The sequence below is a fragment of the Poecilia reticulata genome, chromosome 8, assembly GCF_904066995.2.
Source record: "Poecilia reticulata chromosome 8, P_reticulata-male-v2, whole genome shotgun sequence".
Classification (NCBI taxonomy): Eukaryota; Metazoa; Chordata; class Actinopteri; order Cyprinodontiformes; family Poeciliidae; genus Poecilia; species Poecilia reticulata.
In genome coordinates, this window is record NC_088837.1 from 3,384,197 (window position 1) to 3,399,393 (window position 15,197).

General features: G+C 38.2%; 1 protein-coding gene across 5 annotated transcripts in view; it reads right to left on the bottom strand.

Moving 5' to 3' along the window:
- Nucleotides 1-1,194: 1,194 nt before the first annotated feature.
- Nucleotides 1,195-15,197, bottom strand: part of prr12b (proline rich 12b) — a 65,664-nt gene continuing 51,661 nt past the window's right edge. For 3 of the 5 annotated variants that reach the window (XM_081609641.1, XM_017306256.2, XM_081609644.1), the window contains 7 exons: nucleotides 9,114-9,247; nucleotides 8,271-8,995; nucleotides 5,987-6,106; nucleotides 5,031-5,128; nucleotides 4,784-4,915; nucleotides 3,381-3,476; nucleotides 1,195-2,217 (listed from right to left, as the gene is read on the bottom strand). In XM_081609641.1, coding sequence (XP_081465767.1) covers nucleotides 2,083-2,217; nucleotides 3,381-3,476; nucleotides 4,784-4,915; nucleotides 5,031-5,128; nucleotides 5,987-6,106; nucleotides 8,271-8,995; nucleotides 9,114-9,247 — 1,440 coding nt within the window. In that variant the 3' untranslated portion in view covers nucleotides 1,195-2,082. Of the gene's footprint in view, nucleotides 2,218-3,380; nucleotides 3,477-4,783; nucleotides 4,916-5,030; nucleotides 5,129-5,986; nucleotides 6,123-8,270; nucleotides 8,996-9,113; nucleotides 9,248-9,469; nucleotides 15,105-15,197 lie in introns of those variants that run through there. The other 2 variants (XM_081609642.1, XM_081609643.1) reach the window with 2 other exon arrangements.

Below are 15,197 nucleotides of genomic sequence, written 5' to 3' on the forward strand. Positions count from 1 at the left end.
TACATTTCAATAGGATGGAGAATTAAGAGTTTTTTTTGACATATGCTCAAATATAGTCATAAGACAAAGATAAAGCCCCCCATCAAGCTTCAAGCATCCATATAACAAATTACTGTGTTCATTTAAACTAGATGGTTTCCTGAACCAAAGTTTTTAAACTTGTACGAGATAGCATTTTTTGTTTTTTTTACATATTTTAAAAAAACTGTTACTATGTTGTGACAGTATACCATAAAAGACAGATATTCTGGAAAAAATGTGCTCCTCTCCCCCCTCCCTGTGGTACAGGGAGAGTAGAAGCAGTGCTTTTCTTCAGAAACAACCAATCAGCACCATGAGCAAAAGTCTTGGTGGGTCTTTGTGCTGTCAATCACGCTAATGCACACAGTGCTTAGGATTGCAAGTTTGCTAATAGCAAACAAACGTATACAATTGCAGGAGAACTGTTTATCTGCCGTTATCGCTGGGCATGCGAGGAGGCAGAGGAGCTAAATTTTTTAATACAATATCTTTGTTATATCGCCATGACATATTGACGGTTTTAATAAGTTAGTTTTAAAAAAAACAATTTTTTAATCAAAGTTAGCTACTGCAGTCCATAGAACTTAAGGTCTCATATGGCTCTGACATCAGCAGGATTGATCCCAGGACCTTACAGGAAGCTTCATGTTAGCCTGCTTTATCCACTCTAAAACCAGATCTCCTGCGTGTTTAAGATCACTGTCCTATTAACCCATCTGTGTCCAAGTGTAAAGTATTTTAATTGTTTATTTAATTGTTTCTTTGCACTGAATTTAAGGAGTTTGGATTTCTTCAATATTCCATCCATCTTGTGCAGTCCACCTGCACCACTGGCAGTGAAGTAGTGGTGAGGAACAAATCAGTCTAACTAAGTTCTGGAATGTCTCCAACCTCTAAAGACGATGTCTAAAAGCTTTGTGTGTGCCAGCAAAATGAGGCATGAAATTTGGTACCCCAAGACCTACAGAAAAGTCTCATGCACCCGTATCCTACATGAAACAGAAAGTTGGCCATCTTGGATTGAATTCCAATTTTGACTTCCTTTCTTTTGGCAAATGAGCTCTACTATTTTAGCCTGTGCATGACTGTGACATTCGGATGATAAGTGGAGGATGTGAATGTTTTATACTCACATTCTCTCAAGGAAATGTGAAAAACTTGAACACAATGCTGTTTATTTTTCATCACGTTTGTCATTTTGATCAGTTTTATTTCCCTTTTGTCAAATACAGGAATTTCATATACAGAAGAGTGACTGCCAGCTTGAGAATGGGGCAGCTGTACAGTATTTACACACTGAGTCTTCAGGAGAGGCAGAACAATAGGAACTATCAATTAACAAGAAACAGATAAAAATGACCAACATTAAAACACTGACATTTAGGCTGCTGAAGGATCTTTTCACCTCACATTTCTTTAGAGAGAAGCATATTTATTTTTTCATTCCTTCATTATTTGTAGTAGTAAACAGTATTTTAAAAAGAAAAAAAATCATTGTTTGGAGAATACATTTTATGTCGTTTCAAACAGCTATTTATTCTTTTACCTTTGCTGAAGATTGTAAAAACATCATATAGTGCACTAAGACCTCATTTTACCTCATACATCCCCAGTTTGAAAACTGCGGGTTGAACGGTACAATAAAGCAGGGTGACCCATTTATATACATCATTTGAAAATATTCTTCAAAAAGTAAGAACAACAAACAACCCACAGCTAGGGGTGGTCATTTTTAAAAATGTCACTGTATAAATTATACAAACAATAGTTATCCTTACAAACAGCATCTCTCATTACGCTGCTCACGTGACTTCCATCAATAGAACTTTGGGGAAAATCCACCATATCCACAGAATTCATTATCTTCTATTTGTCAATACAAACTTTGAACTCAAGAGGTAATATGGACTTTACAACAAAATATGTACCACAAACAAACTGACACCAACTGCTCAGTTTGTGTAGTGGGATTAATTCGCGTTACTGACTCCAGATATATTCTGCTGCTTGATACTGTGTGTGGGTCCAGGAGTTCAGAGGCTAAGACTGAGGCTCTGATCTTCATGCTTTGGCGCCAAGGGTGAGCAGTTCAACAAAGGAGCTAAAAAGCTTCTCCTGCCAGGCCTGGTTGGCCATGCACTGTTGCACCACCTCCTCCTGACCAGGGTCCTCAGCTGCCTGCTCGATATTATCTGTCTGGACAGAAAACAAATAACATCACAATAATCAGAACATTACTACAACATACCCGAGGGGATCTGTGGAGAGAGGTTCTATGACATAACATAGGCATAACAACAATTTACAAAGGAAAATGGGTTTGACGACTATGATGAAATGAAGTATAAACATTTCTGTTTGGAGTCATAGACTGAGGTGCAGGAAGTTTATATGTTCAAAGTACTTTATTGAATGTAATAGTCTATTCTGGATGTGTTTCTACCAGCTGTATGTCTACAGTTGTTTATGTTCACACTGTAATGTACTGTGTCTAGTTTCCTCTACATATAGTGTTTTGCCGTTTTCTTTATCAGACCTATGGTGTCCCCTCACAGAACAGCTTGGATTTATAGTCAGATTAAATCACACTCATCTGGACTGTGTACTGAAGTGGTTCCACAGAATTTAATTCCAGGTACCTGAGTTAAGAGGACTGAATACACATCACACTTTTTAGATTATTATGCACTACTTTGTGTTGGCTTATCAAATTAAAATTGAATAAAATACAAAGGTAACATATTAAAATGTGAACAGAACATAGGCAGGTTAAGGCCTTCAGTTATTTTTATTCATTCACTAGTTTTTGTTCAGTAAATCTTTCTAAACCAGAAACATCAGAACAAAACACTTCACATTATCTTGTCTCTAAATAAATGAAGAGTCAAATGTTTTAAATGGCTGATTATTACATTCTAGTGTCTGCTTTACTGTGCTGTAATCTATGCCTAGCACATGGACATGCTGGGGTTTGAGATGAGAAGGAGTTTCCAATGGTTCACTAAGTCTACTCAAAAATCTCACCCATCATTTTGGTAAAGGAACAAGGCTTTGAAGCACAAGTCCCTCATCTGTCACAAAAGGTGAATTTTAGGTTTAAGGTCCAATTTGTAGTGGCTCATACTTTTTGCTCAGCAAAGTGAAATTCAACAACCAATCAAGCATATTGGTGAAAATACTGCTGATATTTATTAAGTGCAAAAAAAGTTATGAATTTGACAAATCAGAAGCAGAGGAGTGAAACCGAACAAAGCAAATAGCCAGTTTTAGATTCTACAACATTCAAGTAAAAGACACAAAACAGCCGCAGGATAAAATCACCAAACTGAATAGAGATGCATGCATGAAGCCTTCCTTACCTCTTTCTTGCAGTGCAGGAAGGTGTGATACTTGTAGTGGTGGAGAGAATGATACAGACTGTATAATCGACAAGTTTCGATAGAAAGCTTTATATCCTGAGGAAAGTTGAAAGAGAACAGCTTAGCAGTTATCTTCTTTACCAGTTCCAGAACATTTCAGCTAAACAGGAAAAATATCAAATTTTCCTGAACTATTCCGGTTATAAAATGAATGGTCTGCTTTTGACCCAGCAATCCACAGAAAGACTTTAAAAGTGCTTGGTTTATAAAGAGTCATTGTAAAAAGTAATTCCCAACTTCTTTATTTAAGAGAACCCTACTAGAGTTTAAATCAATATGATGTCCAAGCCATTGTTTTAATAGCTGCCTTCAGGTCATCTGCATTTTAGGTTCTGGTGTATGGTCATCTTCTTCTTGACAACATGCCATAGATTTTCTGTAGGGTTCTGGTCAGGCCCGTTTGCTGGCCAATCAAGCCCAGTACCACCATGGTAATTGCCAAAGGCTTCTGGTACCTTGTAGTGGTGAAGAGAATGGCAATGTGGGCTGGCACCATTACAGTTTGTGGGCAAAAGGAAGCGGGTAGATGGACATTGACTGTGGACTTCAGAAAGTCCAGTGGACCAAAACCAGCAGATGACATAGAACCTCAATCATCACTGACTGTGGAAATTTCACACAGTTCAATCAGTGTTTTTTCCATGACTGTGTAACTTACTGACACAGACTGACAAACTGTGTAGAGACTCAGGAAACCTTTGCAGGTGTTTAGAGTTAGCTGATTGGTGTGAGACACCATAAAGTTACATTATTTAACTTTTTCATAACAATTACATTTTCTGAGACGGGGAATCCTGAGTGTTTATCCTTTCTAAGCCAAATTCATCAAAATTACAAAAAATGGCTGTATGTGTGATGATTCTACATGAAATTCACAAAAAGGACATGGCCCAGGTGCATTGCAACTGATCCCACCCACCCAGAACACAAACTGTTTGTACCGCTGCCATCTGGGAAACGGTACAGGTACAGAAAAACAACCACGTGGTGAAAGAACAGCTTTTTCCCAAGAGTTGTGAAATCTATCTGTCCACCTTCCATCTCCTCTGCAGACACACTCACCCCCATTTGCTGCACCATAAGGCCCGATTAAGACTTTATTTGTCTATATATCACCATTCCAATGTCATTATGTTCTAGATACATAATGACAAATAAAAAACCTTACGTCTAATTGTTTGAGATGTACCTGAATACAATTATTAGATCAAAAATACAGACATTTCTAGTAACAACCACATATGATTTCTGATTTCTTTTTTAAACCATTGTGATCCTTAGCTCCTGCTAAGTGAGCTCGACATACAACACCTGTACCTCAGTGTGAAACTACATCACCTCACCTGTTGCTTAGGAACACTTTTCTTGACACGACTGAGGGTCTTACGACTGTAACCTTCACCACCCAGATGAACTCTGACAGCTCCAGACTCCAGAGGGTCTGCTGTCATTTTGGGATACATATGTAAAACCTCCTGGGGGAAAAAAGGGATGTTTCAGCTGAACTCTTCCAGTAGTGTTTGGTAATAATGATCGTAAGGTTTTGGAATGTAACTGAGAGACCACAGAAGAAAAAATGTAAAGGCCCACCTGATGCTGAACACTCATATTGATTCTTCTCAACAGCCTCTTCTTATGTTCACTCAGCAAGCTGTCGATCTTCCTCATTGGAGGGAGGTACAGCTCATCTAAGTAGTCAGAACAACAGTCCTTCACTTTTAACTTTGCCTTCTTCCTATTTTTTTTATAATGATGGGTTTTCTTTTCATGATGAATAATAAACAATACAGCTTCTAGGATTTTTTTAATTATAAACAGAGCACAAAATCTGTTCAAAGTTGTACCTGCAGGCTTCAATATCTACATATGTCATTACCTAAAATTGGGTTAAATGTCTTTTAGCAATTTGCAGAAAAATAACCCATATTCTAGCCCTTAACCAAGATTTGAGCATTATTCTCTCACAATAACTTAAATGTTGTCCTTTATTCAGCTACAGAGAAAGACCAGGAAATCATCAAAAATTGCTGCTGATGATGGGGGTTTATGATATCTGACCAACATGCAGGCTCTTTACTCTGTATTATGGTAAGCAATCATGTTTCTACAAGTCTGTAGTTGTACATTGCAAAAATCTTACCAAGTACTTTCTAGTGCATAATGTCATTGTACAGTTGAAATAAAACAAAACTCATTTACAAGTAACTTTTCAGCATGAAATAGGAATGTGTGGTAAGTCAATAATTCCTTAATATTGATAAAAAAAGTACTCATTATAAGTGAAATAATCTGCCAGTAGAAAAATAAAATTTTTCCATATTAAATATAAATGAAAATTTCTTTTTCCAACGGCAGATTATTTTACTTGTTGCTAGTACTTTTTCATCATTATGAATTAATTAATTATTGACTCAAAACTATTATGCTGAGAAGTTACTGGTAAGTTAGTATTTCAAGTATGCTATGACATTTGCACTAGAAACTAGACCAGAAGCTGCTTGGTAAGATTTTGTGTTTTTGCAGTGCGTTGTCCATGTGAGACTCACCATCAGTGTCCTCCAGAGCCTGGATCATATCAGGGTCGAGTGCTGTGCTCACCAGCATCTCCACATAGCTCTTGAACATCTCCCTCATTGCCCGGCTGCTGACGCCTCCCCACACCGGGCCTAGAGCATGGAGACGCTGCAGTGAGGGGGGTGGACACAGCGCAGCGGCAACTCTTAGTTTTATAGTTTTTTGTTTTTTTTTAGCAAGTAATATTTGTATTATTTTTTAAGTAAATGGCTTGTACTTGTGTAGCTCTTTAGCAAGATCAGAGGACCTCAAAACGCTTAACACGACATTCAGTCATTCATCCGTTCACACACACATTCACACATTAATGGTGGCAAGCTATGAGATAGTACCCAGAGTTTTTGCTGGAGCAGTCTCACCCCAGCAGAGGCCCTCTGACCCCACCAGCAGGCAGGGCAGGTGAAGTGTCTTATTTAAAGTGTACAACAATATTTGCATTAGAAACTAGACCAAAAATACATGGTCAGATTTTGTGTTTTTACAATGTGTTTCAAAAAGGGGCTCAGATCAGCAGAGGTTCTCAACTGCTGGAGAACTTCAACTTTTCTTCTCCACATGTCCCAAACAATCAGAAGGCAAATTCATTTTCAGAAGTCTTCACCTGTTCGTCTTTATACTTCAGGCAGAATTTCAGCGTCTATTGATAGTTTTCTTGGATGAAAAAAAAAACTCCTTCCTTTGGACCAGGAGAAAATGAGTTGAAAACTGTTTTCGCACATAAAATGTCATGTACTATTGCAGTATTTTGGTGCACATTCAACTTTAGATTATGATGGGTGATGCCAACATAATCTTTAAAGCCAGATGTGCATTGTATGTGCTCACACACACGCTTCTAATGAGCTGTGGAGCTCAGTGGTGTTTGGGATTGTGGGGACCTGAACGGACCGTTTCTAGGTTAGTTTTGCCTGGCTTTAAGACTAGTTCTTAGTAATCATGCCTTCTTTGGGCAGGACTGATAGGTGGTGTGGTGTCTTTTCTGCTCTCTGGGTGGGCGTGTGGGCAGACACGTGCTGAGGGTTTGGGGTTTTCACCGACCAGGAGGGCCGGGCTTTGGGGCAATGCCCACAAGTTAGCCGTGCATGCAAGCAAATTTGTCATTTGCTTGCATGTTTTGTTTTGTTATTTTGTTTCTTGGTTTCATTTGCATTTTTTTTTTTTTTTTGCTGTTTGGTGTGTGTGTATTAGTATTTATTTAAATGTTTTCATATAATATATTTAGAATTTCACTTTTTCTTTGGTGGTTTTTCTTTGGTGGTGGTTATTGCATTAGGTTGTTTACTAATTTGGGTGCACACATTTAGTAAACGCCTTATGTTTATTTAAGATCATTAACTATTTTGTTTTGCTGAGTTTAAGGACTGGCTGGGAGAAGGTGGTTGGTCGACAGAAAAACCAGGAAGTGGAACCATCAGGCTGCTGGAAGCAGGGGACAGGATGTGAAACAATCTGCCTCTCTGTACTAATAGCATAATTGCTAAAACCTTTTTGGTATTAGGTTATTTTGGTTTTTATAGTTGTGTTAAAGTCAAAATGTTTTAGTTTAAATTAGTTATTTATGTTTATACATTATTTGTCTTTGTCTCCTTCCCCACCCCTCCTCTTTGTGTAGGCTAGCCTGTTTGTATAAATTCCCTTGTGTGTTCATTGTGGAAGGTAAGTTTTTGGTTTGTTATCCTGAGTTATGTTTGCCTTAGTTGATTTCTTTTGGGCCCATTTTGCTATATTTTTTAGATCTGTTGTTGAAAACCTTTTGTTAAGATTATTTTTTTTAAATAAATAGAAGATATTTTTTTATATATGCCTTTGTCCTTGTGCTGTACTGGTCGGACCATCACAGTGTGCAATGTTCTTTTTTTACTTTTTTGCAATAATAATTTTTTGTTATCGATTGGGTTTGAGGATACAATTTATTGTTGAAGAGCTAATATGCAATATATATGTTGTGTATTTGGTGTAGTTTGTAAATTGTACTTTATGCAAAGTAATAATCCACCTCTCTGTGTTGTCTTGACCTGTCACAGCCTTTTTCTAAACAGTGGGAATCTGAATAGTCCTGAGCCTATAACCGCAGGTGGAGTTGTTGGTCATAATATTTCATAATTTAAATTTCAGACAACGTTTCTGTCACACTATGTGTATCCTATGCAGTTTCACCACAATCTGAAAATAAAACTGAAGTCATAAAAACATTTGCGTCACTGAGAGCGGACAGAATGAGACAGATATGTACAGCCATATTCACACAGAGCTGACCTTCATCGTCACTGGGCCGGTAGGAGTCAGACTCAGAGGATGAGGACGGTACCTCCTTCAGCCACTTCTTCCTCTTCTTTGGTGGAGGCTCGGCTCTGTCTTTAGAAATCTTGTTTTTCTCTCCTCTCTTCTCTTCTTTCACTCTTAAAATGTCCAAGTTGCTATCTTTTCCTTGTCTCTTTTCTTTCTCAACATCTCTTCTTTCTCTTCCTTTCTGCTCACTCTGCTTTTGTCTCATTTCCTTCTGCTGTTTGAGGATTTCCCTCCTTTCTCCTTTCTCTTTCTGTTCTTTCTCCTTCTGTTCAGTCTCTTGTCTCAGTCTTTCTCTTAGCTCTTGTTCCTGTTTCTCCTTCTCTCCCTTCTCCATCTGCTCTCTTTCACTGTTATTTCCCTCTCTTTCTCTCTCCTCTCTCCCTTTCTGCTCATTCATCCTTTCTATCTCTCTCTCAGTTCCTCTGAACTCCCTCTGTTTTCGCTCTCTTTCTCTCATTATTTTTTCTTTCTCTTTATGCTCCCTCTCTTGTTTCTCCTTCTCCTCTCTTCTCTCTCTCTCTTTGAGCTCCCTTTCTATTTTCTCTCTTTGTTCTCTCTCTCGTTCCTTTTCTCTGGCTCTCTGCTCCTGCATTTCTTTTTCTTTCTGTCTATCTTTGTCTCTGTCATCTCTCTCCACTCGGGACTGGTTCTGACTCTGAATACTCTGCACCTGTTTAGTCAGAGACTGCCGTCTGTCAGACAGTTGGATGGAAGAAAAGGACAGACATAATGAGCGCCTCTCATCAGGCTCAAGGAGCTGGATAATGAATCTGAACTCAGTAAGAGGAGAAAGTGAACCTGCAGCCTTACCTCAGGGCCAGGCCAGCTCGGTGCCAAGGCTTGCGAGAACAGACCCGGACATAGTCCTTCTTGTTGACGTTCTCCAGGAACTTCACGTACAAACGCTGGTAGCACATTTTGGCATCCCCAAAGTAGCCCAGATACTGAGGAAAAAAGTTATTCACTTGCTCTAGCTAACATTAACTTCTGTTATGAGTTACTGCAATTTTATGTGACAGACACACCAAGTGCATCCATGTGATGTGGAAGAAAAATGATTAATCATTTTTCAAATGTTTTCAAATGAAAATCTGAGAAGTGTAGCAATGAACAATCAACCTAATTTACTTTGACACCTCTAACATCCAGCACAGAGAAATTTAAAGTTTTAAGCTCACTGGACCACCAGTGAGCTTAAAAAAAAAGAAAAAAAAAGGCTTTAAGCACCACCAGTGCTAAAAAAAAATTGGCACTGGTGGTCCAGTGAGACCACCAGTGCCAATTTTTTTTATTGACTTTGCAATTTAATACCTTGATATTTGGTCTCTGTCTCTTTAAAAAATCCTACTATTTCTGATACTACATCTTCATTAGTTTCAGAAAGCAACTCGCTATTCAGGAGTTGCACCGCAACTCCTGAATAGCGAGTTGCAGGGTTAGGTGACCTGCAGGGTGGAAGGGGAGGGGCACCCTGAATAGGACTCCTATTCAGGAGTCCTATTCAACTCCTGAATAGGAGTTGCAACAGCACTCATTGTAGCTTGTACATTGTACAATGTCACCCTAATTATAGGGTGACAAAATGCAAAAACAATGAGCTTGTACAATGAGCGCAGTTCCACCAGGAGTTTGCTAATTGTTGCTGGCTAGTCTGAAGGAGCTGACTGGGGAGTTGTGGGGGAGGGCTGATCTTAGGTGGAAGCTCTGAAGTTTGGAAATTACAGCTCCGTGGAGGAGCTGGTTCTTGAAGACAGAGCTAGGGCCACCCCAGTGTTTGCACAGCTGAAAGATTGCCACGGGAGATTAAGGAATTTCTCAAACATGAATTTTAAAAAAAGACGCAGCAGTCTAGATGTGTTTTTGATGAGGGAATAATATAACATTTTGAAAACTCAAAACAGTAATTTTTACATAATACTGACCCTTTAATAAAAGTTTGTATAGAATGGACTCTTGAGGAACCCTACTATGGAGAGCCATTTCAGCCAAAATTAAATAAATTAATAAATGGGTGAAATACATAAACAAATTAGTCAAATAAATCAATAAATGAAGAAAATTAGTAAAATACATAAAAAATTTGTTAAATAATTTAGCTTTTTCATTAACCCAAGTTTTCATTTATTTATTTTTCATATTATCAATTTCTCAATTTCTTTTTCATTTATCCCTTTATCCATTTAACCATTTATCATTAATCTATTTTTCATTTAACCACATTTCAATTTCCCTTTTTCATTAACCCAATTTTTCATTTATTTTTCAGATTATACATTTCTCTATTCCCATTTTTCATTTATCTAATTTTCATTTTATCTATTTTTAATTTGTCCATTTTTCATTTATCCCTTTACGTATTTATTCATTTTTCATTAATCCATTTTTTAATTTAACCATTTTTTAATTTCCTTCTTCCATTAACCCGATTTTCTATTTCCCAGGTTTATTAAACATTTTCTCATATATCACTTTTTTATTTACCCATTTTTCTTTTATCTATTTTTCATTTAACATTTGTTTGAAAAAATTTTTAATTTTCCCATTTTCCAATTTCCCTTATTCATTTACTATTTCTTTATTTTCTTAATTATCACATTCTATTTTCCCCGCTAAACTCAGAAAAAGGGGGAAAAGAATAAATGCAAAAGAGGAGGGGCACGTCATCAGGCTACAACTTCCCCAATCGGTTGGTTAGCGTCACACCCATACTTTGCTTCAAGAAAGATGGCGACCTACTAACGGGTTATCAATAAGCTGAAGCTCATTAACTTCATTAGAAAATAGTGTTATTACTCCTGACTTTATTTTTCTGTGGCCGCTAAGATAGAACGTGTTTCAGTTGGCGGCTCTCATGGACTCAGAGCTTCACTGTCGGGGTTTTTATAGTTTGGACGAAGCGGCCGCTGAAGTTGGCTTCCGATTGATGGTTCGGGACACCTTCATAGCTACCAGCTATAAGGAGCAGACTTTAGGAGCAGAGCAACTATAAGGAGCAGACTTTACTGTACATCGTAAGTGAACTGCAGTATCCAGAGGAAGCTCTATGGAGCATCGAGCTGAGAGAATGAGAGTGGCAAGCCTTGGAGATCTGCATCGGAGGCCATCTTTCAGACATGCGCTGCTGCTGTCCGTCCAGGATCCTCCGGTTGCCCAGACGTTGCACGGTAAGCTAACGCTGATGTTTGTTTTCCAACTACAGTCATATTTAATCAATAGGGGGCTCAATTACGATAGTGGAAGGTTTTGAGTTGATCTCAGGAGTAGGTGACAAACTGAACGCCGCCAGGATGTTGAGACCAGCACGTCCTCTGATCCAATATATCCTCTGATCCACGGTGTTGCGCCTTTCTGTGCATTTCGGTACCATTACCAAAATAAAAAGGGACTCAAAGACTCTGATGAGCAGAGCAGAAGTTTAAATTGGCTAATCAGCCACCACTGTGTTCATGAGAAGAGATGCTTGTTAACCGGGAAATAAATATGAAGCCTGAAAACCTAATATCTTAAAGGATCCGTTGTGTTTTTAACTAATCTCTGCTGGGTTTGTGGGTCGCAGGCGATTTCCACGGCAACAGGTTGATTAAATGACAAAGAGACGAGAGTAAAAAAGTAGGAGAGGTTTAGAGTCGATCGCCGTTGTTTTATCTTTGCTGTGATGCATCACAGCCTCTGTAGTTTCTCAACTGCAATAAACGACTAACTTGGACTAACTACCTCGTTCGTCTGCGAGTATATTTCATTATGTAACAAACAAATGGCTTCTACCGCGATAATTATGTGAAATTAAATAATTTTTTTTTTTTTAATGTTTTGTGCGCTCTGGCATCTTGCTTTGAGTCTGAGAGGCTTTTTCTGTATGAAACATGCTATTTATTTAGTGGAAATATTGATGCAATGAAACTCTCCAAAATAACCTTTCAACTTTTAAAGCTCCACTGTTGAAAATGAGAAGCTGACATTCACAAATGACATTGAAATAAATTCTAGTCCAACTTCTGGTTTGTTGCGATTCCTCTGGATCCCGTTGGAGGAAAAATATACCAACTTCACAAGATGTGGCTTTAACCTAATTCCTGTCAGTCTGAAGTTTCTCATATTTAGGTAATCAAACCAAACTTCAGATCTACCATAACTGACTGGCTTTGAGGCCAGCAGGTGATCGCCACCAGGTCGAAAGTACAGCTTTTTGGTGCAACACATTCATTAGTGTTTCTATCATGTATGTTTTCAGATGTTAAGCTGTCACAGCACACCATCCTGCAGGCCTCTGGTCTCTGTGTTTCCCTGCAGACTCCCAGTGGGCTCACAGCTTCAGGATGACCAGAGGCCTTCACCTTTCTGGAGCAGGAACACCCAGCCTAATGCACAGTGGTGGGAAGTAACGAAGTACAAGTACTTCGTTACTGTACTTAAGTACAGTTTTCGTGTATCTGTACTTAAGTAGATTTAATAATGGATACTTTCTACTTTTACTCCACTACATTTTACAGTAAGTATCTGTACTTTCTACTTCACTACATTTCTACAAAACTGTCGCGTTACTCGTTACATCCAAGTCGCATTGAGCTTTTCTTCCGTTAAAATGTGCAGTGGTTTCCTCTGAGCAGGAGGAGATGTCTGTTTAATAGCTGCATAAATTATAAGATATGGCGACATGTAAAATCAGCAGTGCTTCGCTTTCACAGACAGCGGGACTTCGTCCAACTTTTAGCGTCACTTGGAAGGAAAGCTTAAAGAAAGGTAAGATCTGTGAACATGATGCTAGCAAAGGATCACGTCCACAGAGACGCATGTTGCATCTGCGATGAAAAAAAAGTTGTCACTCATGCGCTAAATTATTGTGTTGACTGAGGTGTCGCATATATGGGACAACGCTGTGACCAAAGTCTGCAATATAGTGGTATGACATTCAGGAACGATCCGATTCTTCTGGACGGATCTTTACTAAGTCCTAAGGACTGAAGCCTCACTTAGAGCTGTTCTTTGTTCTTGTGTACACTGCAGTTGATATATACTGCAGTATATATATATATATATATATATATATATATATATATACACACATTTATTTAATTGCTGAATAAGTAAAAGTTGAACGTAGGAACACAGAGCATGCTCATTGCTCATTGATTTCGTCTCCTGTCATGGTGGCAAACATTGCAGTGGGAGGGAGGGTGAAAACAGTCACGGTGCTCATTCTGCTTAGTTACTTGTTGCGCCCTTGGACAGTGTTCATAGTTGAATGTTATTTACCGTTAATTGCGATGTTTCAGTTGTGGTTTCTGACTGCCCAGGGTGTTATTTTTCTAGGGATGGCAGGAGACCTCTGCGGATTGTAGCACAGCGATGAAAGCAAAACAGAATGAAGTGAGTTTTAATTGATACTGGTAAAATATATTTCAGCTCTAAGTATTTAATATCTAGGTGTTTTTATGGGAATGTGGATCTTTCAATCTGAGAACCAACTTTGATAGGTAAACTTAATTTTATTGTGTCATTTAGCGCGGGGCGCTGGTCTTGGTCTCGGGTTCGGTGGTCTTGACTACAACTCTGCTACATGGCTCCTTGGTTGCCTCCCCTCACCTTCTTTGCATCCCCTTTCAGTTGGATTTCTTTCTAAATAAATGTCACTAATGAAGTTCATGTTATGTTTGTACAGGAGACGAGATGTTTCCGTCCCTGAAATAATGATCCATAGAATCACATATCTAAGTCTAAACTGTTACAGAGAGTAAACACAATAAGAACACGTTTAATCTGTGGTAGTGTTCATTAAAATGGCACATTTCTGATGTATTAAAATTAAATACGATCGGCACACTTAATGATATTAGCGATTAGGTAATGCATTCAGCAAGTACTTTTAATACTTAAGTATTTTTAAAAGCCAGTACTTTTTTACTTTTACTTAAGTAAAATGTTAATGTGGTACTTTGACTTTTACTTGAGTACATTTTTGACTGTGTATTTGTACTTTTACTTAAGTACATTTTTTGAGTACTTTCTCCACCACTGCTAATGCACTGGTGACACATTCATTTTAAAAAATGTGGCTGTTCTTATAGCATTGATATGCAAGAACTGTCTGTATTTTACTGTTTTGAATAAACAAAATATGTTTGATTATTATGAAATCTGTGTTCCTTCTCATCTGTGTAGTTCTAATTTAATCAAATCTCATGTTTTCGTGTCCCAGAGACAATAAAATGGATCGTTTGTTTGTGGCTTAAAATAAACGAAACAGTCTTAATAGAACAAAGAAAATAGAATACAGATTGAACGTTTTGGACCCGTTTAATTTTTTGGTTTCATTACACTGAAGATTCTTCAACATGAAGCTAAACAGTGAGTCGAGTACCTTGTATGTACAACAAGGTAGAAATGAATGCTATCGTTTGCATCAGGTGCTCTGGAACAAACACTTTTAACATGTAAAATGTTAATGTCCTGTATAACAAGAGTGATATAGACAAATGTTTTCATCTCACTGTGTCATTTCCACTCTATAGCTGAAGTTCATCACATTTCTGGATGTTCTGTGTTTCAGTTAAATTGAAGTTAGCAGGTTTTTAATCAGGGCCACAACACCCTGTGTGTGTTGGGTTTAAGAAAAGAGGCTGCTCTGTTGAGCACCAGCATTAATTTTTCCTCTGATGTTTGGGTGAACTCTTCTCTGTGGAGGTCGGCCATCTCTGACCAGTTCTGGTGCTGCTCACAGTGCAGACGGTTCTCCTCACTGTTTGCCGTGTCAGCCATGGTCCCTCTCTCAGCCAGAATCTCCAGTCATTCTGTTCCTTTGCCCTTGAATAAACATAACAGAATATGTTCTGGGTGTTATGATTCATTTGTTAATTGAAACAATGTTTAATATCAATAAGATTAATTTATTTCCTT